At 30.8% G+C, this 23,374-nt stretch overlaps 2 protein-coding genes across 3 annotated transcripts; one reads left to right on the top strand and one right to left on the bottom strand.

Moving 5' to 3' along the window:
• Positions 1 to 4,606: 4,606 nt before the first annotated feature.
• Positions 4,607 to 14,769, top strand: LOC149483382 (NFX1-type zinc finger-containing protein 1-like). Its single transcript, XM_089702378.1, has 14 exons — positions 4,607 to 5,369; positions 5,551 to 5,773; positions 6,226 to 6,271; positions 6,385 to 6,619; positions 6,863 to 7,024; positions 7,214 to 8,083; positions 11,824 to 11,982; positions 12,174 to 12,321; positions 12,634 to 12,717; positions 12,957 to 13,231; positions 13,390 to 13,536; positions 13,687 to 13,861; positions 14,024 to 14,163; positions 14,588 to 14,769. The coding sequence occupies exons 1-14, from the start codon at positions 4,695 to 4,697 to the stop codon at positions 14,645 to 14,647; spliced, it is 3,399 nt and encodes a 1,132-aa protein (XP_089558504.1). The 5' UTR covers positions 4,607 to 4,694; the 3' UTR covers positions 14,648 to 14,769.
• Positions 14,770 to 17,280: 2,511 nt separating this feature from the next.
• On the bottom strand, positions 17,281 to 23,048 carry kraken (serine hydrolase like 2 kraken). 2 transcript variants are annotated; one of them, XM_089702360.1, is made up of 3 exons: positions 22,494 to 23,048; positions 18,176 to 19,786; positions 17,281 to 17,877 (listed from the first exon to the last, which is right to left on the bottom strand). In XM_089702360.1, exons 1-2 carry the CDS (start codon positions 22,513 to 22,515, stop codon positions 18,879 to 18,881), a joined length of 930 nt encoding a protein of 309 aa, XP_089558486.1. In that variant the 5' UTR covers positions 22,516 to 23,048; the 3' UTR covers positions 17,281 to 17,877; positions 18,176 to 18,878. The 2 variants fall into 2 exon arrangements, with proteins under 2 accessions (XP_089558486.1, XP_089558487.1); XM_089702361.1 differs by having other exon boundaries at positions 17,281 to 17,872.
• Between the last annotated feature and the right edge of the window lie 326 nt (positions 23,049 to 23,374).

Raw genomic sequence — 23,374 nt, 5'->3', positions numbered from 1 at the left:
TTAACATTTACCACCGATTCGGAAAGCAGTCTATGGAGAAAGACCGGCAAGAAAGAGTAAGGATAAAAATTAAATAATAGGTACATTTAGGTACTTGATAATAAACTTACCTTCTTACCTTCCTTCGTAATTGAATGTTTAGAGAAGTAAGTCACGAGTACATAAATTTATTAAAGTCAGATTCAGAAATATTATTGAACTAATGAATTAATAAATAATAAATAATTATATAATTAAAGTGAACTAAAATGTTGACCTAGGTCGGGTGTTTCGGGGTTCAGTGAATACAGAAGACAATGAACGGACGCACACCAATATCCATCTCCATTTGTCTGTCTACTCCGTGTCCACGCCTGAATAGGTGAACAGATTTGGAAAAGAAAATTATGCATATAATATCTAAACTAGTCTATTTTTCTTACCATACTATAATATCAGTAGGCTACTTTAGAAGAAAAAAGAGTATTAAAAAAGATAAAATTGAAATTTAATACTGTATGGTAAATATTAATAAAGATATCATGTAATTTTTAAAAGTAAGTAGGTTACTATTCCTCTGAGAAGCGTTACAAAATAACAATTTAGATATTTTTTTAATGTATTTAATCAATTTGACAAACACGTAAAAGTTTGTATAAACACAGCTTCTATTCCCAATCACTTTCTTCTTCATTTTCTTTCGTTAACCAAAAATCAAAATAACACTCAATAAGAAGATAAAACAAACAATTCTTAAGGGTATTGAAATTGAAGTCGGAGGGTACCATAACTCAATGTCACAACTCACAGTACAGGATAAACAGGGATTCGTTAAATATTTCGTGTGAATGGCCCTTATTAAATAAACAACACCCATCAACTATCGCCTTTTCTATTTACAATGTTAATTTGATTGTTTCCAAATAACGAATATTTTTTTCTTCAAGTACATTATATTAAATTCAATAAAATGTACATGATAAAATTTGATAAATAAAATAAACCAATAAATATATTATGTACCTGCTTAGATGGGCGGGTGAAATTGCTAAAACTTTTCAGCTTTTTTTCCTTACTAGGTATTATCGCATATTATATTAACACATATCTAAACATGACTTTTTAGGTGCCAGCATGGTGCCAGAGACATTTTAAGCGGTACCTATTTCCAACAGCTACCTAATAGGCTAATAGTGAACCTTTCTGAAAAGTGAAAGCACTATGTAGGTAAGTTACTTGCGGTATCTTGCACACTTAATCCTCTACGTGTAAACCCACTCGTTTCACCTTGATTAATCAAGCTACTTTCGGGACGATTTTATGTCTAGCCTTACTATATTAAAATAACGTATTGTAAGGTTTACAAGACCCTATAGGAAGGTGCAATTAACCCCTAGTGAAGTGAAACCTTATTCAGCACAAATGATTCTTTATTTAGCGCACACAGTTTTTGTTTATTTCTGAACTAGACGCAAGTATCAGGAAAAAAAATAAGGTATGTAGGTACAGCTTATTTAATATTGAACTCGGTAAATAAGTTATATTGTAAGATATTATTTTTAAATCGGTTGTTTAGTTCTTTAATAATAATATAAAAAAAAAACAAAAACAAAAACAAATTTTTTTAAATTGGAGAATGTTCACTAATTTTGATTATTAGCACTCCATATTCTCTGTCAAAAATAAAAAATACTAGTGAAAAAATTACTTCGATACGTCAATTAGTTTCCGATTTAGAAGTAAAACAAGTTGTAAACGCCCGGTGATGGTGTGACGTCACACCACAACACGCTCAATCTGGCTCACTCAGTCAGCTAGCGATCGCGCGCCCGTGCCGTCGAAATTATAATTAAATACTTTTAAAAATGTCCAATCCAAATACCAGAAAATCATGTGTTGTTCCTAAATGTAAAAATACAACTACCAATTCGCCGGATAAATTGTTTTTAATTATAGTTGCAAAGGACGTAAACAAAAAATGGTCAGAGGTGTAAAACCTTTGGTGTCAGAATTTTCCGTGTTCTTACATAGTACTACATATTTTAATAACATATTACAAATCTGCGTAGGAGAAATAGCCTGTTCAGAACTTCTTAGCTTAATAAATTATCGCATCCCATCCAGATCGACACGCTCAAAAGACTTATTTCATATACCAACCGCCAGAACCAATATGGGTCTTCGTGTGCCTCTTCACAGAATGTCTAGTTTTTATAATACCTATATGAATGATCTTGATATATTTTCTTGTTCCTCTTCGTCTTACAAAATGAATGTAAAAAAATTGCTATTGAACATGTAAGAATGTTAATATGTAAAGATTTTGCAAATACGTAGACCTATTTACCTCCGTCTTTATGTACGCATGAAAATATTAATCAACGATTGTCTTTTGTGGTTTTTTCCTTGTCTTTCCTACTGCTGGGTGTTGGCAAAAATAATATTATATGTTCACAGTGAAACCACTATAAGGAGGCATTTTCATGTATTTTTAGTTAATAAGATTTTTTTTTGTTTTGTATATCTCTGTCTTTGGCTCTGTATGTTTTCCAATAAAGAAAATAAAATAAAATAAAATAAAAAATATTTTGAGAACATTGCAGCTGTTTTGCGTTATCCTTTGTTTTCTATACAAGTTTTAATATATACTAGACTGTGCTTCTGCTCTGCTCGTATGGGCTAGTATAGGTACTAGGTAGATGGCTAGTAAGATTTTTTCTTGTTTTAAGTTGAGAATGATATGGAGAACTATACTAAAATATAAGTTGGTCGGGGGAAGAATTAAACAAAAACAGGGTATTCCACACAAATAAAACAGGGTGTTCCACACAAATTCAAATGTCAGCAGGAAAATGAAGATAAACCTCAGAGATCAGCAGTGCAAAAACGCCATCGTATAGAATATTTTGAGAAACTATTAAATAAAGATGAAACTTTGGCATGACTGTTATTTTATTAAACGAATAATAATTACTATTATTGGACTATTAACGAAATTCGCGGACGAAAACCCATCAAAATACTGCGCAAGCTATAACACCTACTACAGCGCTGCCGACTTGATACTAAGCGCGGGTACGGCGCGTTGTGACGTGACGTCACAAGCGGTCACGTGACTTTAGCGGGACTCGATATTTTTCGAAACTTTGAATGCGTATAAAATCAAAACTACTTGGTATTTTTGAATACGACAAAAACTAGTGTATTTGTATACATACAGGCTTTACTGAGACACAATTTCAAGGGATTTGGCATACCTAGTAACATTCTTCATTGTAAATTTTAATTTGAATATGATAGCTACTTATTGTGTCGCTTATAAAAAATATTCAAAGATAGTTATTAATACCTAACACTCTTAATCGAAACTCACTTCACAAATGAATTAAAGCATCCAGATTAATTTAAAATGAATTGAATGCTAAATCAATACAAAATTAAAAGCGAACGACTAGGAACCTTTTTCATAGCTATTGCGTGAGCTAACTTAAAGTGAACTATTGCGCACTCAACTGGATACATTTTGATGGTTTTGGCACAATGCCAGCGAGCCCCAAGCCAGAAAAGAATTTAATAGATCTTCCTGTCCTTTATCCATTATGACTATTGTGTGGGAAAATTGGCTATATTACAACGGTAAATTATACCCGGTTCGAATTCAATATACCGGTGATGAATATACCGTTAGCATCGTAATCTCATCTAATGGAAATTAATCACCTGTTTTCTAAGAAGGATAATGTTATAAGGATAACCTAATACTAGTTCTAACTAAGTAGTACCTAGTATTAAAATTACAAATTGCGAAATAGTAACTGGTTCTTTGTTTTTGTTGCTTAAAACATTCGTTCTTTTTTATTTTCAATATCTCTGACGCGAACCACTGTTTAGTGTTTACTTTTGTTTCCAGCTGCCCCCCTATGCAAGTGGCTTTCTGTTAGCGTAGCGTTCAATAGAATAGACTACGAATGTATGAGATTGACGTAAGCTGTAGATACGTTTATCTACAGCTTACATATAGGGGGGGCAGCTGTTTTACATTCTACATAACTACACAACTGGAATAGAGAGTCTCAAAATAGAGATGTCTCTTAAAAATACGTGCGATAGCTCATTTGATTCGGAATGACGTCTAGAAAAATGTATCGGAAATGTGTATTAGCCATTGAGATATACATATGGAGACGACACCGCCTACATCACATATGTTCCGCTCAACATAAGCCATATGGCTTAACTGCACTCAGTCGCTTTAGTGCGATGGTCGCGTTCATGTCTTGTTTGTTTTAAAGCAAAAAACCAAGAAACTCATCAAATATGCCCTCGAGTGTGTTGCGATATTGCACTTATAATTCAAGTAATGCGGCAAAGTGCAAAGAAATAACTTTCGCCATTGTCTACTTATCACGTAGACTACTACGCAAATCTCAAGGCAAATAGCGAGTGCGTTGTATTATTCGTCGTTCGCCTCACTAATCGCCTCGCTATCCGCTATTATATTATGAAAATACACCATTATATATATCAATGTCAAGTGTCAACTGTCTCTTGTCAGTAATCAGTTGTCAGTGATCAGTCTCAACTCTCAAATCTCAATAACAAAACAGCTGTGAAATCAATGTGTGAAATTCATGTGTTAATCTTTTATAAATATCGTACAAAAGTACAATACAAAAGACTTACTAATTTATCTATATAAATTGCAAACTTTTATCATGAGTAACAGTAATAAATCACTTCGTATTGATTGGTTTGATGGAACAGTGATAGAAGAAAATAGACCGAGTGCTTCAAGATTCGAAGATGAAGAAGCCGATGTTCCAGCACCTCAACCGCAAAAACGGCATGAAATTGAAAGAAAACCTATTGGCTTTAAACGTCTATTAGATATTTCATTCATGAAACCTCCTAGTTTGAATTTAGAACTATCCAACCGTCCAGGCTTTTGGCTCCTTTTTGAGACTGAGTTAAAAGGTGATTTTATAGTACTAATTTTAAGAATATTAGCCGCATTATACAAATCATTAGAATGCGGTGATAAATCAAAAATCAATACTTTGTTAAAAACAAAGTTTCTACAATCCAATTTCTTAATTCAACTGAAGGAATACCTTGATGGGCTCCCTAGAGTAAGGATAAACGAAAAAAGAATGAATATGCAGTTTTGGGATGATGTTGAAATAGTTTACAACAATGTATGTGACCTGTGTGAAGGTCTGTATAACCAAGAAGGTGAAAACAATGAGTTCTTACAAGAAATATGTGATTTATTAGAAATAGCTGAAGAAAGTGCTATTGGTGTGCAAGAAGAACACAGTGAGAGAATAAATGAAAGTTTGTATACAAAATTACAAAAATTAAAAGAGATTATAGTTCAATCAATTTCTAAGGTGTGTGTTTATCATTCATTTTAATTCATGAAAACTTTTGCTAAATCTTCCTATAAGAATAATCAAATAATCTGCATTGGAATAAAAATATAACATCAATAAATTAACTTAATGTTCACCCAAGAATACACATAATTTTTGTCATTGAATTTTTTACATGTACTTAATTTATATTTTTCAGAATGAATATATCGCTACTGATGTGCAACCAACTAAGATTATAAGCAAAGATGATTATAGAAACTTATCCATATTTCCCACTAAGGAGGATTTACTCAACGAATCATTGTATCAAATACAACCAAATATTATAAACAGTGCCTATAGTAGTGTAGAACACTATTTGGACATACAATTTAAATTGCTGAGGGAAGATTGCTTTGGTCCATTACGAGAAGGAATATGTTGGTAAACATTGTGTCATAATAAATTGTCTCATCAGTATATTTCACTTAATCCATACTTAATATTATAAATGCGAAAGTAACTCTGTCTGTCTGTCTGTTACTCAATCACACCTTAACTACTGAACCAATTTGCATGAAATTTGGTATGGAGATATTTTGATACCCGAGAAAGGACATAGGCTACCTTTTATTGCGAAATATGTACCACGGGCGAAGCCGGGGCGGACCACTAGTCCCCTATAAAAAAATCCTCCTGTTAAATATGTGGACATAGAGCATATTTCGGTCAAGTATGGTCTTACAAGCATAACATTTTTTATATAAAATTTGCTGATATTTTTTAGCAAAAACTTTTAATATTATTTTTTTTTTGCATTTCAGTATTAACATAGAATTATATACTTAAAGTGTAAAATAAATTGATATTAAAGTATTAAAAATGATTACAGGTAAATACTTACAGAACCCAACAAAGAGAAGGCATGAAAATATAAGGTAATTAGGAATCATTATAAAAATATTGCAGTTTTAAAGGCTTAATTCTAAGTAACCTATTGAGAATATTACAAAATTAATTACTAATAGTCACTTAATATTTGTTATTTCAGGGTATATCCCAAAATTCGGATAGTTCAAACCTACATAAGTAACAATAAAGTAGGGCATTTGGTAGATATAGCATGGGATGAGCGTTCAAAGCACAGCTCTGTGGATTGCAAGAATTATGCCTATAATAAACGATTGATGTTTGGGTCTCTCCTACTATTTACCAGTGATAATTTTAAAACAATATTGTGCGCTACAGTCTTAGACTCAAATTTGAATTTGCTGAGTGAGGGTTATGTAAGTAATTCAACTTTTTTATTCTTATTAAATTTCCTTAAAATTTATTAACCTCACTTACATTACAATGTAATTTCTGCTTATACCTTGACTACTTGTACAAACTAAACTTAAATAAAGCAACAGTTTTCTTAATAGCTTTTTTCCACCAGGAATCAAAACAGGTCTCTACTAAAAGAAATTCAACTTATAAACAACGGCGAAAGTACCTAGTATTTCTACTTATTTTTAATCATATTACAGATTGCTGTCTCATTCCAAAATGCTGTACCAAATAATATATTTTCTGAACAATTTCTGATGGTTGAGAGTGAAGTATTTTTCGAACCATACCATAGAGTGCTTAAAGTGTTGCAAAATTCAACCGAAGACTTGCCCATGAAGAAATATATTGTAGATGTTCAGGTATCTTTTTTCTAGTACAACATTCATAATTTATTTTTGAAGTCTTATCTAATTTAGTTTATGTACTTTCTTTAATTTTGTACTTACTATAATAATGATCACTAGGTGGAGTAGTCCACTTTTACTGCTGTTAATTTTTTAAACATCATAAAGTAACACATGATAAATACTTATTATTGTAAATTTCAGCCACAAACAAATGCTCCAACATATATAAATTCCGATACAGTATACAACATTCAAAACAAAAAAGGTGACAACCTATATGTCCCAGTTTTAGATCAATCTCAGTGGCCTAGTCCAGAATTATTAAATCTTGACCAATCACAAATGGATGCATATAATTTTGCTCTTACAAGAGAATTTGCTGTAATACAAGGTCCTCCAGGAACAGGAAAAACATATCTTGGAGTTAAAATTGCTTCAACTCTTCTGAAGAATTTATCACTTGAAGGCACCCCTATGTTGATCATTTGCTATACCAATCATGCACTAGACCAGTTTTTAGAGGGAATTTTAAATATAACCAACAATATTATTAGATTAGGAAGTCAAAGTAAGAGCAAAATATTGGAACCATATACCCTCAATAATATAAGAGCGAAAAATAAATCAAGATTTTCCTATTTATATGCTAGTAAAAGGTCAGAATTAGAAAAGGTGTTCAATGAAATGACTGAATTGCAAAGTGACATTGAAAAATGTGGGACTGATCTGCTTTCTTATAGAACTATTAAACCATATTTGAAAGAAATTAATGATTCTTTTGAATTAAAAAGTTGTGATGAAGATAGTATCTTGGATTGGTTATTGGGGCATTTAGATAAAAAAGAATCTATAGACATTGATGATTGGGAAAAACAGATGGATGAAATCAGTGTAACAGATAAAATAGAATCATGTTTTTCGGAAAAATGGGCATTTCAAGAAATAGACTCTATGAACAACAGCATAAAGTTCATGAAAAATATTACAGATGAACAAATCAATAGGCAAAACATGATAAATAAATTCGAGTCTCAACTAGAGAAAGTTAAAAAGAGGCTCGATTATTTTAAGGTATAAAAAAATATATAGAATTTCTTGGGTTTTTACATTTTATGAAAAATCGTTAAGGCTGCAGTCTAGCAAAATTGCGTTTTCAACAAGTTATTTGACAATTTTTTCCCGGCTAATGAAATGATAAACTGAATTTTTTTTTCTTGTTTATCAATTAGTGTTATATACGCAATGCGCGTGAATTTTTTCACATTTATAAAGTTACTTTATGTTACCTTAATCAGGCCTTCAAGATAAGTCTCTTTCCCCCAAAATCATTTCGAGCTAAGTTTGTGCACTCACTACGTTGCAACCGATTACAATTTACACAATCTGATCAGCGCATTATTATCCTTATATAGTCGTTATTAAAAACTGCTGAATACAATTGCCGAAAAACTTATGATTTTCTTAATTAGAGCGTTATAAATTCATTAAATTTCCCATTTTTTGCCTGACAAAATCGATTGATAAATACTGCTAAAAGTTATTTTTTCCATTAATTTATTCGAGTTGGTTGAAGACCAATGAGTATTAATCCTTTAAAAAAATTTTTTTTTGAATTTTGATAATTCTTTAAATATTAAAAAAATATTTAAAATAATAAGGAAAAATCCTAGCGAATTTCTTTAGTCGCGCTCCTTGGGCCGGAGCGTTCTGACGTGTGCTCTACGCTCGATTTTCCTTCATACCGAAGTGAAAGTTGCTCTACTTCATTAAATTTAATATTTTTGTTAATTGATTATTTTTATCTTAGTTTTGTGCAAATATTCGTATTTTTAAACATTTGATTTCGATATGGAAAATAAACGAAAAAAATACGCGTGTAACTACTAGAAAAAAAATTATCTTCGAACATAAAGTTAATGAAACCAAATAGATTGCAAAGGTGATTGGCAACAATTTCTTTATTTTACGGGGTGTCAGTAAAGGGATGTATATTTCTTTAAAACTAAAGTATAGGTCTACCAGAATCTGATGGCATATTTATATTTTAAAAATAAAAGATTTTCATGTGGCAACTTTATTTGACAACTATCAAATTGGTTGTCAAATTATTTGTGTTGATGATTAATTTTTAGGATTTTGTCTTCAAAATCTTCGAAATGTCGATAAAACCGCTGCGATCACAAGCAAGAGGTGTTGTTTACAATGTGTATAGAAAAATATTCGATGAAGAAGGGTCAAACACATCACAATATTCAATTTTAAAGCGCGTGAAAGATTTTATTGCTTAGTTGGACTTACCCGTTTTGATACTTTAAATTAAAAATGTTATAAATAGGTAACTATAATATTGTTTGTTGATTAAAATATAATTTTATCAAAACTTATTATCGGAGTTTCCAATTCGGCTATTTGTCAAGTCCAAGGTGTACAAGTCAATTTTATAATGTGTTAATACTAACGAAAATAAACATGATTTTATTTTATTATTGTTTTATTTTATAAAAAATTATAAACAATCGTTAATTAATATAGTAAATAAGTTTTGATCTGCATTATCATTACATCCATATTTTCACATGTCATAATGATATACATATATTCAAATATAGGTATGTGTAAATACATAATAATATTATGTATTACCTTTAAAAAAGTAATATGTATATTATACATGTAATAAGTACCTACATAATATTACGTGGATATCTCATTATTAAATACAGTATTATCCACTTGTTTAATGTGACTAATGATATTGAGGACAAAATAAAAAATACGCAGTATCAAAATCGTTCAGTCCATTTTCCCTAGGGTTGCACACTCAAAATTTTGATTTTCCTAATTGCCATCAGATTCTGGTTTACCTATAAGCTCATAAATTTTCTTATAATATAATTTTTTTGAAGTTCCAAAAATGTTTATTTTTCGTTTGAGAAATACGAAATATAATATAAACTTGTATTGAGAACTTGAACTTCCCAAGTTCATCCGGGGAAATCCCCATACGGGGAAAATGATTTGTTTACTCCAAAATTGATCCGAGGTGTTTTAATTTTTTCTTCTAGTCATTTTCAACGTAGCGGCATGTTGTTTGATTATTAATTTTGTAACTTAAATACAGGATGTTGGTTTTATATTCTGATCTTACAGACGCGCTGACAAATTTAGTCCACCATTTCTAGTTTAGTCTACCAACTCTAAGTACCATTATTAAAACGAATGGATTATCATCACATCATCAAAATTCAGTGGGGTTGAGAACTAAACAAACAGAAGTAACAGAGACGCGAAGAATAAAAAAAGAGGACGAAAACGATAATTCGTTGATGCTTTCCCTTTTCAACGTATTGTTAGGGTACATCACCAATCTGCAAAAAACAAAACTGATGATTCCCAATTGCTGATTAAAAATGAAAAACAAATAATCGACAACAGTGGTGAAAATTTGCTGATCACAATGAAACATCCTTCAGTGGTAGCAGATTTATTCATTTAAAATGTATCGGTGAACAGCGTAAAGGAGAGGAGGACAGGAAAACATTATGAATGTGGATGGTGGATTGTATACAGGGTGTAATCGATAAGTATGTGCAGGCGATTATGACGTTATTATTGCAGGTATCAAAAAACTTAAAACTAATATCGAAATTACTTTACCTAATGAGTAAAATGACAATAATAACTTTTTAAAAGTACAACGAGAAATATCTAAAAAATTTACTTTATACACTCCCATATCAAAAAGGGAAAATGGGACTAGTAGAAGTTAAATGTCTAATTCCGGCAAAAGACATGAATGCGGAAGATGCGGTTAAAAAAAAATTTAATATTTGAAATACAATGCAAAAAATAACACTTTTGTCATAGATAAGAATCATGACTATTTTTTCCAAATTCAGGGACAACTAAACGTTGCAGAAGCAGAAGTCTGCTTATTTGCTGTTTGGACTGGAGTGAATCATTCGTTAAAAATAGAATATATAAAAAAGTATGTAACGTTTAGGCAAAATAAAATGATGGACCATTATTGGATTTTACATAAATTGCCTACTGTCAGAATTGATTGATTCGAGACTTCAGCATTCGATGCCCATCAAGGACCCATCCTATATCATTCAAGCGATTGAAAAAAAAGAGATAAATCCAGTGCAACCGATAAAGCATCAGAATGCTAGCAAAAGATTTATTAGGTTTATCAATATAAATCTATATATGTATTATACATAATATATAATATAATAAATCTGTAGAAGACGCGAAGACTGACATCCGCGCGGACGGAGTCGCGGGCGGAAGCTAGTCAGAAATAAATATCTTTTGTTTTCATTTGCGTATTTTTCTATTTTATACTTTTTTAACACAAACATTACATTTTTTTTATTAAATACAAAATTTGTTTATCCGTTTTATTAGTTAAACTGAACAACTTTCACTAAGAAACTTAGGTCGAAGGAAATGTATATAGAGTTATGCATTTTGTATGGAAAGCTTATTTTTTTTTATTTTTCGTCCAAATTTCTTTGTAAAAGTTGATCAGTTATATAAACATGAAGTTGAAGATATCAATAGAAAGTATTCGCAAATTTTGTGTACTGATAAAAAAAAATCACCCGGTGTAATTTTCACGAAAATTGTTTCAAATTGTCATTTTTGGTACTTATTACGAATATTAAATTATACGAATGATTTAATTTTTAAAAATTAAGTGGAGCAACTTTCCCTTAGTACATTTGTATTATTTACATATAGGATGACAGGATGCATTTGTTTGCACTACTAGACCAAGCCCTTAATAATAAATTATTTTTCAGAAAAGTATGACAGCTCAAACATCTGGAACACACAAATTATTTAATTTGGATGATATAAAAGATTTATATAATTTATCTTCAGAAGAGCGATGGAATGTATATTTCCAGGCAGTAGAGAATGTCAAGAAGCAGTTATTGATCAAAATGAATGAATTATTGGTAAGAACTCAAATATATTAGGATAAATATCTTTTGTATTTGAATCTATGATTTTTACCCAACTGCCACAAAAGATTATGTCTCCTACATATTTTCGGGACACTCCAAACTAAAAGGCGGTATTTTAGCCTTACAAAGTTATTTAAGTGTCAATAAATAATTGTATAATTTGTATTTGTCTGCATTTACAGAACAAACACAACGCTCTAAGCTCAGAATTGGAAGAAGTATCGACGTTAATTGATAGTGATGTAATGAAAACCGCGCGAGTGGTGGGCGTCACTACAACTGTGGCCGCGAGACGACATGATCTTATGAGGAAGTTATTGTCTTCTATTGGTATGATACTTGAACGATTCTAGAAAATGAATATAATGATTTTATAGTATTATATAATGTGCATATTATGCAAATTGGTTGGGTTGGCAGTTAACACGCTAGATAAGATTAATATTTACGTAATTCTACCATTTGAACGACAGATTTTGTTAGAACAAATGAAAACTAATAAACATTAATCATATTACTACAAAACAAAAACAATTTAAACAAAGTCTAACTTTAAAAAAAAATTATAATTAAACCAGGGATGTCACTTTTGTCTATGTGAAATACGACAAAACCAGAAGTTAATTTTTATTTTATTTTTAGTTATAGTTGAAGAAGCTGCAGAAGTATTGGAAGCACACATAGTGGCGTCGCTAACAAACAAATGCCAACACCTTATACTCATAGGTAATTAAATCCTCACTTGGTTGCATTATTACGCTTAGTTTAATTAGCTATTGTTCTTTTTTTCAAGAGAAATAAAAAAATATCGTCATAATTATTATGAATAGTTAAATACATTTTTACACTCAAAAATAATAAAAAAGTCATAAATTTTTCGCTTATACAATGTATTACACACAAGTAAAGTCGAGCCAACGAGTAAAAATATATGTTCATAAATAAAATCTAATCTAAATTTCTAGGTGACCACAAACAATTGCGTCCATCGGCCGCTCACTACAAGTTGGCTAAACATTACAATCTAGAAATATCTCTCTTCGAACGTATGATTCGGAACGGTATTCACGCTAAAACCTTAACAATACAGCGGCGAATGCGACCAAACTTCGTGGAACTTTTGGTACCAACAATATATGAGAAGTTAGATTGTCACCCTATTGTGTTTAACTATCCCAAAGTGAAGGGAATGAAGGACACCCTATACTTTTACAACCATGATGTGTTTGAAGATTCGGAGGTTAATTTTTAACTATTATGGATATATCTAATTATTATGTCTTTTTTTAATCTAAATCGCTTGTGCTGCGTCTCATAAAATAATTCATTCCTGTAATAGTATTGTTTAAATATTGTTGTTTGCAGCGGTGAATAGATTATTTATTTTCCCGATTTCAGGGTTTAGAAGACAGTTGGAGCCACAAAAATACGTTCGAAGCAAAATGGTGCGTGAATCTCGCAAATTACTTGTTACAAATGGACTATAAATCCAACGAAGTGACAATATTGGCCACATATACTGGCCAAGCTACACTCATTAAAGAGGTAAGTAGTTACGTATTGCAAAAAGAGAAAAAAAAAAACAGAATATTTATGATTTTTTTTTTTAGATAAAAGTCTAAGTATCTTAAAAACACATATACTTCGAACGATAATTAAATATTACGAAAATATAATCAATATTATTTTTTTCAGTTTACAAAAAAATATCCCCTGCTTCAAGATATAAAAATAACTGTAGTCGACAACTTTCAAGGCGAAGAGAGCAAGATAGTTATATTGTCTCTGGTGAGGAGTAACAGAGACGGCAACATTGGCTTTTTAGCAGCTGCTAACAGAATTTGTGTTGCCCTATCCAGAGCTAAAGAAGGTATGTTTTCTTATTTTTACTTTTATATTTGTAAGCAAAAATAAATTGTACTTAAATTTTAAAATTGAAAAAATCTATTGAATACAAGACGCCAGAATATACCAACCCACATTTTTTGATTAACTTTTTAACATATAAAATCCATTATTTTATTATTTCCAGGTTTTTATATATTTGGTAACATGAAAGGACTGAAGTCAGCCAGTACTATATGGAAATCTATTGATGAAAAATTATCAGCTCAAAATGCTATAGGACGTACAATCGAATTAAACTGTGAGAAACATGCTCAAAATCTCGGTGTAAGTAAACATTGGATATAATTTTATAGAAGACAAGAGATTTATTTTATAATTTAAATGATTAATATCTAGGTATATACAAGTATAAATAACAAATTTAATTACTTATCTCTATTTGTACTAGGATTGATATTTGGGCCACCGGGCCCGATGGGCCGACCCTAAACCAAGACTTTGTTGTCTATCTGTCTGTCTCCAGGCTGTATCTCATAAACCGTGATAGCTAGATAGCTGAAATTATCACAAATTATGTATCTCCGTTGCCGTTATAATTGTTATATTTTCAGTAGAAAATTGCAATAAGCAATAATTAAAATAATTGCAATAATTAAAATAATTGCAATAATTAAAATAAGCGTTTATCCTTCATTTCTTACATAGAAAGGGGATTTTTTTTTTTAATTTATTGTAATTTATATTACAGGTTGAAAAGTATGAAGATCTCAACAATTGCCGTAAAGGATCGTGTCTCAAGAATTGTTAAATAAAAATAGTTAAGTAATAAATTAAATAGCATTAATAAATGTAATATAATTGTAATTTGTTTTGTAATTTAATGAATTGTATATGAACATGTATATTATATTTTTTAATAAATAGTTACAACAACAATTATAGCAACAATTGTTTAATTTTACACTTCTATAGAAACAAATGAGCAAAGCTTCTTACAGTTTTAATTACATTCAGAAAAACCCGGGGCAAATTATTTCAAGGGGCCTTTGAGCTACTAGACTGGGGTAGAAGCCTTTAAAAATAATGAAAAGATAAAAAAAATCGCAGTCGGATGAAACCCATTAGAAAAGGAGGGGAATATGATGAAAATAAAAGGAAAAATAAATTACGGTCAATCAGAGTTCGGGAAGTGGGAGGGGGGAGCTTTTAAGAGAAAAAAATGGTTTCTCCTGATTTCCGACAAAACTACAAGTCCTATAGAAAACAGTTCAATGGCAAAGTTGTAGGTAATTAAAAGTTCTACAACTTTTGTATTCACAATTTTTTCATATAACCTCAAAATTTAGGTGAAAAATTCAAAAAACTAAGTTTATGGTCTTTTATTTTTATCTACTTCAAAATTTATTTTTTTTCTACGAAATTTGGTGGAAACTTACTTTATTATGTCCCAAATACACTGTAATTTATTTGATTGAAAATATTTATTTTGTCGCCTTATTTTGAATTAATACCAAAAAAACAACCTAATTTTCAATCGAAAAGTCACCCGTCAAAATATCAGCTTTTTTCAAAAACTTGGGGTGCCTTTTGTTCATTGAAATCTCTACTTTCATATGGTGTAAAAAAAACAAACACCACTATAGTAAATGTTCTCAGGAAATGCATACAAACAGTGTGATAATGAGCTTTTACTAAATCAGGCACACTTCTCGAACTCTATATCTTCTCTTGTATCGGCTTTACGGTAATATTTCAAAAGAAAAATAATTATCTGTTCTAAGTTTAATATTTTACAGCATATTCAAAAGCAAAATGATGTCGATAAAAACATTTCAGGTAGTTCGAGAAGTGTGCCTGATTTAGTAAAAGCTAATTTTCACACTGTTTATATGCATTTCCTGAGAACATTTACTATCGTGGTGTTTATTTTTTTTACACCATATGAAAGTAGAGATTTCAATGAATAAAAGGCACCCCAAGTTTTTGAAAAAAACTGATATTTTGACGGGTGACTTTTCGATTGAAAATTAGGTTGTTTTTTTGGTATTAATTCAAAATAAGGCGAAAAAATAAATATTTTCAATCAAATAAATTACAGTGTATTTGGGACATAATAAAGTAAGTTTTCACCAAATTTCGTAGAAAAACAATAAATTTTGAAGTAGATAAAAATAAAAGACCAAAAACTTGGTTTTTTAAATTTTTCACCTAAATTTTGAGGTTATGTGAAAAAATTGTGAATACAAAAGTTGTAGAACTTTTAATTACCTACAACTTGACCATTGAACTTTTTTCTATAGGACTTGTAGTTTTGTCGGAAATCGAGAGAAACCATTTTTTTCTCTTAAAAGCTCCCCCCTCCCGCTTCCCGAACTCGGATTGACCGTAATTTATTTTTCCTTACATTTTTATCATATTCCCCTCCTTTTCTAATGGGTTTCATCCGACTGCGATTTTTTTTTGTTTCAAAAATTATCTACTCTAGTCTATACACTGGGTTCTTATGTATAAAGTGAAAAAAAAATATTTACGAATAATTTAGATAATAAGCAAATATTGTCTCATCACATCTTAATAAGTTGCGCTTAAAATAATTCAATCAGGTTGTTTAGTGTGAGGTTTAAAAGGTGGGGCCCTTTTTGGCACGGGGCCCGTAACAATTGCTACACTTGCTACTATGGTTTTTCTGGCACTGAGAAAAACAATATTTTTATTATTGTAATTGCCATTATGTATTTTCGTTTTTTTATTGACCTTCTTTAAAAAATAATAAAGGAAGATACAATAGCGAATAATAAGTAGGCAATCGTGTTAATGGAATTGTAATTACATATAATTAATAATTCCAACGAATTTTTTCACTTTCTTATGATTTTTTTTTATTTCTATAAAATAACAATTCGAAATTTATATGAATAAGTTTATGTATGGTTGCATGCATATTTTTATCTACGGTCTGTCTGTATGAGAACGTAAACGAATGGGGATATTTTTGTTCTGATATTTAATTAAAAGATAATGCTTATACATATGACCCGATGCCTACCAAATATCTGTAAAACAGGATATTCAAAACTAATGTTTTGAATATCCTCGTATTATTGTTAGTCTACTTATTACATTTTGGTTTTGGCCTATACACGCGGCTTAGCCGTGCTTTTAGGTCAAAACTCAGAGGTCAAATTAGTAATCAACGACGTGCGTTTCATTGACTCGTTAAAACTTAAAACTAGGTAAAACAAAAATAATGGAAAATCCATGCCTTATATAACTAATTTGTAAACCTAATGTAATGCAATGAGCTTCGACTTATTTACAAAATACAATGTACACTCACCGAGTCATAAATTAAAATAAATAAAAAACAAGACACAATTCACAAATATAGTATGCAGCTCTGCAAGGGAAAAGTGATTTGTCGGGTAAATAAAAAAGTCAACATGATTTCATATCTACTTGTATTTTATTCAATTATAAGCATAATAAATTGCAAATTGGAATTTGTACTTTCATCCGCATGTATCAGCTGATAGTGAATACGTTCTTAATAGATACCTACTAAGAAACCAGACTATTAACACTGATAACAGCATGATTCTGTTACTGATATATTTGAGTACAGCTGTATAAAATCAACTTTATTAGTAGTTATAGTGCCATAATATGTGCAAGGTTATCATTCCGATATATTCAATATTTGTGACATATTTTAAATTGTTTGTATGTTATTAACGTTTTTTCCGTGCAAGTATACAGTACTTCTAATCACACACTGCTTTGGTGTATTTTTATTTTTTAAACTGATCATGAAAAAATAATCTATTAAACTGCGTCTTAAAAAATATCACTCTTGCTTATGTGCTGTCATTATATTTACCAGTTTCACCATTTTCATAAAATTACTCAGAAACCCACACACGCTTAGCAGCTTATACAGTGTCCCTCCGTCGGTGTAGTAAGCGTTGGGTAATGGAAATTTTTATTTTTGCATATTCTGATTAGGTACGTAAAAAAGACTAAAGCATGATTCACGCTACACTGTGTAGGGGCCCGGCTGTGCGGACCCGGGAAACAAATGAAACAATATCCATCGACATAACAACGTCGTGCCCTGTCATGGCCCCGCAGCCGTGCGCGGCCGAACCACAGTCAGACATGAATCGTTTAATATTAAAAATTTAAAAGTATACAATATTGTTCGATTTTTTTATGTGTGGTGTCTCTCGATGTTAGCCAGAAAGTCTTCTACATCTTAACGCGAACGCTTGGGTGAACTGAAGGTTCACCCTGGTAGCGACATGAGCAAGGGCGTCCGCCCTTGACGGAGATCAAGAACCTCGGCTTGGGCTATCGCTTGAGTGGAGGAGGCCGGAAAGGCCCTAGTCGGACGGGACGTAATGTTTGATCGTGAACAGGTCGGGGCACGGCTTTTCGCAGCAGCATATAGCGCTCCGCTAATATGAGCCTTTTACCATAAATAAATAAAAACATAATATTAAACGTGAGCACGTGTGCAAGTGCCAGAATTCATTCAAAATTCGTTTGGAGAATATTATGAGTATTTTTTACGTAATCAGCGTATGCAAAATTATAATAGCGCTTTCAATCCGTTTCCTTTCTAAATTCTTGACAGCCTGCGCCGATCCGTGGACCGTGCGCTATCTGACTGTCGCATCGATCGGCACCGCAGCAGGCCACCAAGAAACGCATAACTTGAAAACGCTATTAATCCCTTTAAGCTTAGAATACCGACGAAGGGACACCTGTATAATCTTAAATAAATAATATACCTAAGATAACAATTTATCATTAAGCCTACCATCATAAATAGTTGTAGAAACCGAAAAGACCCGTTTTTAGTAAAGGGTTTATAACAATTAACAAATAAAGTTTAAATCGGTTAGCTTTACATGTAATTCCATATTTTAATGTAAGAAGTGACCTACGGGAACCTTTAAGGCTAATGCAATATTAATACTAATTTTATTGTGCTTGCTTTGCATCACATTGAATATCACAATTACATTTATTCTAATAAATTAATATTCTTCTAAGAAATCTTCTATATACGTTATAATATTTTCTGGAGCATTTAAATGGACATGATGAGTTCCTTCTACTTCTATATAATTAACATCGGCTGTTTGTTTTAATTTTTCTATTACTTTCATGTAGTAGTCTAATCTTTCCCAGTTCTGACCCGGAATAGCTCTAATATTCAGGACTTTGCATTTCACTTGACTTGCATACTCTAACGCTGTCTCTATGGACATCATTCCTAAGCCAGACACTTTTAGTCTGGGATCACGCTTGAAGTAAAAGCCCCTTTTCTTCATAGACAAAGGGGTCGGAGCCATGCCTCGTTTCATTAACACCTTGCAATTATCCCTCGATACTGACCCTTTATATGCATCTAACACTATATCAATCATTTCTTCATACTCGTAACACGGGATTTCATCCACAGTTAAATTTTCATAATCTAATATCTTATTTATCGACCAACCAGTCGCCTTAACCATGATTTCAGGCGGTCGCACAGCCGGACTGGCAATATCGATACAAATTATTTTGTCAACGTCATCAGGATATGATGCAGCATACATAAAACTTAATGCACCTCCAAGGGAATGGCCAATGAGGCTTATTTTTTCCCATTTAAAGTGTTTCACTATCCGTCGAAGAAGTACCACGCCATCCCAGAAAACATAATAGATCATACCAGTAGGGTAATGGGATGAGTTACCATGACCAGGTAAATCAATTGCTAGTACTGATGTTGAAGCAGGCAACATTGGAATAAGGTTGTCCCAAGTGCCTGCATTGTCTTGCCACCCATGAATAGCTATGAGCGGCTGCTTATTTCGCGGTCCCCACCATCTTCCAGCTACATGCCCCCAAGGGACAGGTATTTCAATTTCTTCTACAGTCACACCAACTGGTAATTCTGCAAAAAAAGAAAATAAACAATATAATTTTCATTATTCTGTTTAATTTTCTTCAAAATATGTAGATTAGCAAATTGAAGAAATAACACACAGGTTAGATTGGTGTAATCATATGCAGGATTCCGTAAAAGGTAAAGCTTTATTGTTACTGTAATTTCTAATATTATAAATATGCAGTGTATGTTTTTTTTTTTTTGGTAATTGCTTAGTTAAAAACTACATATACTATTTTAATTTGTTTTGTGTGTCCATGTGTGGAGAAATGAGATAGATTTTAAAGGTTTATTTCTATTTGATCAAAAATGCAAGTTAATAGTGTTAGTTCTAATCATTTATAAGTTACTTACTATGATACTATCCATGGAAAGAAACTGTTTTAAAGTCTTTACTATTATTACTCCACTCTAGTTTACTTAATTTGCTTAAGAAAAGATTATAATGTGGTCTTCCTAGTGTTTATATATACATAACACAGATTAAATCACTAAAAATACACAAAAAATCATAAAATATTGATAATGTTATTACACTTATCTTCCAAAAAGTTAATCTAGCATATCATGTTCCTTGATAAAATTAATTTATATTATTACCTTTGATCTTATTGTTGTTTTTTGCATATATCCACAATTTTGTATGATATTGACAAAAGGTTAAAAATTATAGGAATACAAAATGTTACTTTAAATAAAAATATCCAATGAATATATGCTAATTTTCGTAAAGAAATATATTTAGATTTTTAATATAGTTAAAAAATAAAATAAAAAATAAGCAAAATAAAAATAGTTTATTTACCCTTCTCAATTTCATACAATATGGAGTAGTAGGGCCCTCCTAGTAAGTTTAATATAAAACCTGTGTCAGGAGGACCCGCTCTTCCTTAACTTAAAATTAGATAACCTATATCTACATGAGAAAAATAAACTGTTTTAAATAACTAAATATTAATAGTTAAGTGTGGAGTGTATGAGTGTGTGTGTGTAATGTGTTTGTGTATTGTGTGTGTGGGCGCATGTGTGCGTGTGTGTGTGGGTGCATGTGTGCGTGTGTGTGTGTGTGTGTGTGTTTAGATTTGTCAGTTTATGTATGAGCACGAGTTTGTGAGTGAACGAATTTAATAGCAGTTAATATTTACTAGCGTATGATTATGATTAAATTTAAATAAATAATATAGAAACAATAATTACACAGTGCATGACGTAGCAAGGAGGTTTTCTGTGTCATCATAATTTAGTGTTTTTAGCCAATTCATTGTTTTGTTTTTTAAATCACTACAAGTTAATGTAGTTAGTTAGTTATATGTTTATCAATAGTAATTAATGATGTGAATATAATTAAACACAATTAAATTATGCATGAAAAATTGAACTTCTCTGTTAAATTCTGGAACGAAAAAAAATGGTTTTGGTGGTGAATAAAAAATAGTACAATTTTTTATGACATAATAATCTTTGGTTACTCATAAATTATTAACTATCAGTAATATCAGATACAAGAACCAACTATCTAAAATATATTTAAAAATATTACTGAAAGAGTTAGAAACACACAGGAAAACATATTTTCAAATTCATAATAAAGTTGAAAGTTCTTTATTAAAGAAAAATCTAAAGAACTTATATTTTACCGTGTGATTAACTTTAAATTTTATTATTATTCAGCCTTGACAGCATCTTTTTATATTTTAACTTTTTAATTAAAAAACCCTACATCTTGTATGGAAATTTTAAGTTGGTAAGTTTTAATTTATTCTTATTTCTTAATGATTAATTCTACATTTTATTGTATGCAAATAGGATCTAAGAAATAAGACTTTGAATGGAACAAATAAAATTGTATATTCTAAACAAAATTGGAAATACCGTCTGTATTTTCTGTCTAATACTATTGTGTAAGAAAATATTGTGTCACAATTATCTTGTTATGATAAAAGAAATAATTATTTGCTATGATCAGCAAAATTTTATCATTTATTTTGTAAAACACACTACCTAGTTACACTTCCTTATGCAATGTGTCATAAGGAAGAGTGTACAAAAAATGATGAATACATATAACAATAACCTCCTCCTTTTTTTAAAGTCGGTTAAAAAATATGAAACACAAGCCATTTGGTGTAAAGAGGTCTTTAGACCAGATAAATTTTAAAAATTAATAGTGGGCTATCATTATTACAAAATTAGAGCCCAGCGTTTTTGAACATCAAAGTTATTCATTTATAAATCACATCAAATTGTTTTATTATGTTTGCTTTTCAATTATAAAATAACGTAAAAAACACTTAAAACCTCAATTTTGTAATAATTGGAATACAATTTACATATGGAGCGTGAATTAAAGTTCCAAGGTCAATTAGTAAATTGAACTCAGTAACATGATGCCTGCATAATGAATCAATAATTTTACTTGTTACCTAACCATAGTATGGAGAATGTTTTTGTAACAAATTTATACTTAAAATGTAAATAGGTAAAGGATGGAAATATCCTGTAAGAAATCAATAAAATGTGTGTGTTTAAGTAACAAGAAAAAAAAATCTGTACAGAAACTAGTCTTGATAGTGTAAACCTTGACACAGTACTAATTGCCATCACTTGGTTCAGTGATGAAAGAATTTTTAATTTATGTAACACAAAAACATCCACATGCATAATTAGTAAAAATATGATAAAAACGGTTATGAATTAAAAAATGAATACTCACCTTCCATTTGGTGTCCGTTCATATTTATAAAACAATATAATGTGTCAATAACTTCGAAATTATTTTCACTTCTAAACGAATTAATTCTTCTTGAGCGACACAACACTTTCCTTTCACTATTCAAGATATACTGAATTTATCATTTGCAGCAAATGATTTGCTAAACCACTGTCAATATAGTAATATTGTGTATTATCTAAAACTTAAGTCACGACTGTTGAACGAGACTATATGGCGCAATATGAAATAAAACAATCATCAATACTTAGGCAGACAGTTCGCATCGAATAACATTGCGTTTAAAATATAAAATACCGCAAACTGCAAAGTACTGCAATGATAGAAAATTCTTAAGTCTTCAGAACAATTTATGTTCAGATTGTTGCTGTTAGATAGCCACACAATATTTTAAATGAATAGACATGATTCATGTAATACCATTCCGAAAATAATCTTTATCATTTTCATAAATTCCTTGATTATTAATAATTCAACAATTATGACGAATTACGATATTATTGACATTTTAGTTTTTACGTATGACACTTGAGTTGACAGCTATCTCAACAGCTGTTGAGTGCGACGCTGATGGTTGTGAATTGCCAGTTTTTAATTATATTTTTGATTTTAATTAACCTGTGCCGCGCGGTTTAGCATAATATATTGTGTATATAGTATAGTACAGCTCACAGTACAGCTGTAAGTACAGTTCTTAAGGGTCAAATAAGTTATTGAATCGATAAACGGCACACTATGGCCAGTTAAATTAAACCCAGTTTAAACGGAATTGATATTAGGATTCAAATGTTCCTAAACGCATAAATTGTCAAAGTTATTGGGTCAATACTCAATAACAATATTGAACAGAACAAGCGTTAAAA

Source organism: Colias philodice, chromosome 13 (genome assembly GCF_061535455.1).
Source record: "Colias philodice isolate Cphi_HAF_F1 chromosome 13, ilColPhil1 Martin Lab GWU primary, whole genome shotgun sequence".
NCBI classification, from domain to species: domain Eukaryota; kingdom Metazoa; phylum Arthropoda; class Insecta; order Lepidoptera; family Pieridae; genus Colias; species Colias philodice.
Note: the sequence above shows the minus strand (reverse complement) of the source record. Positions and strands in the feature narration are given on the sequence as shown.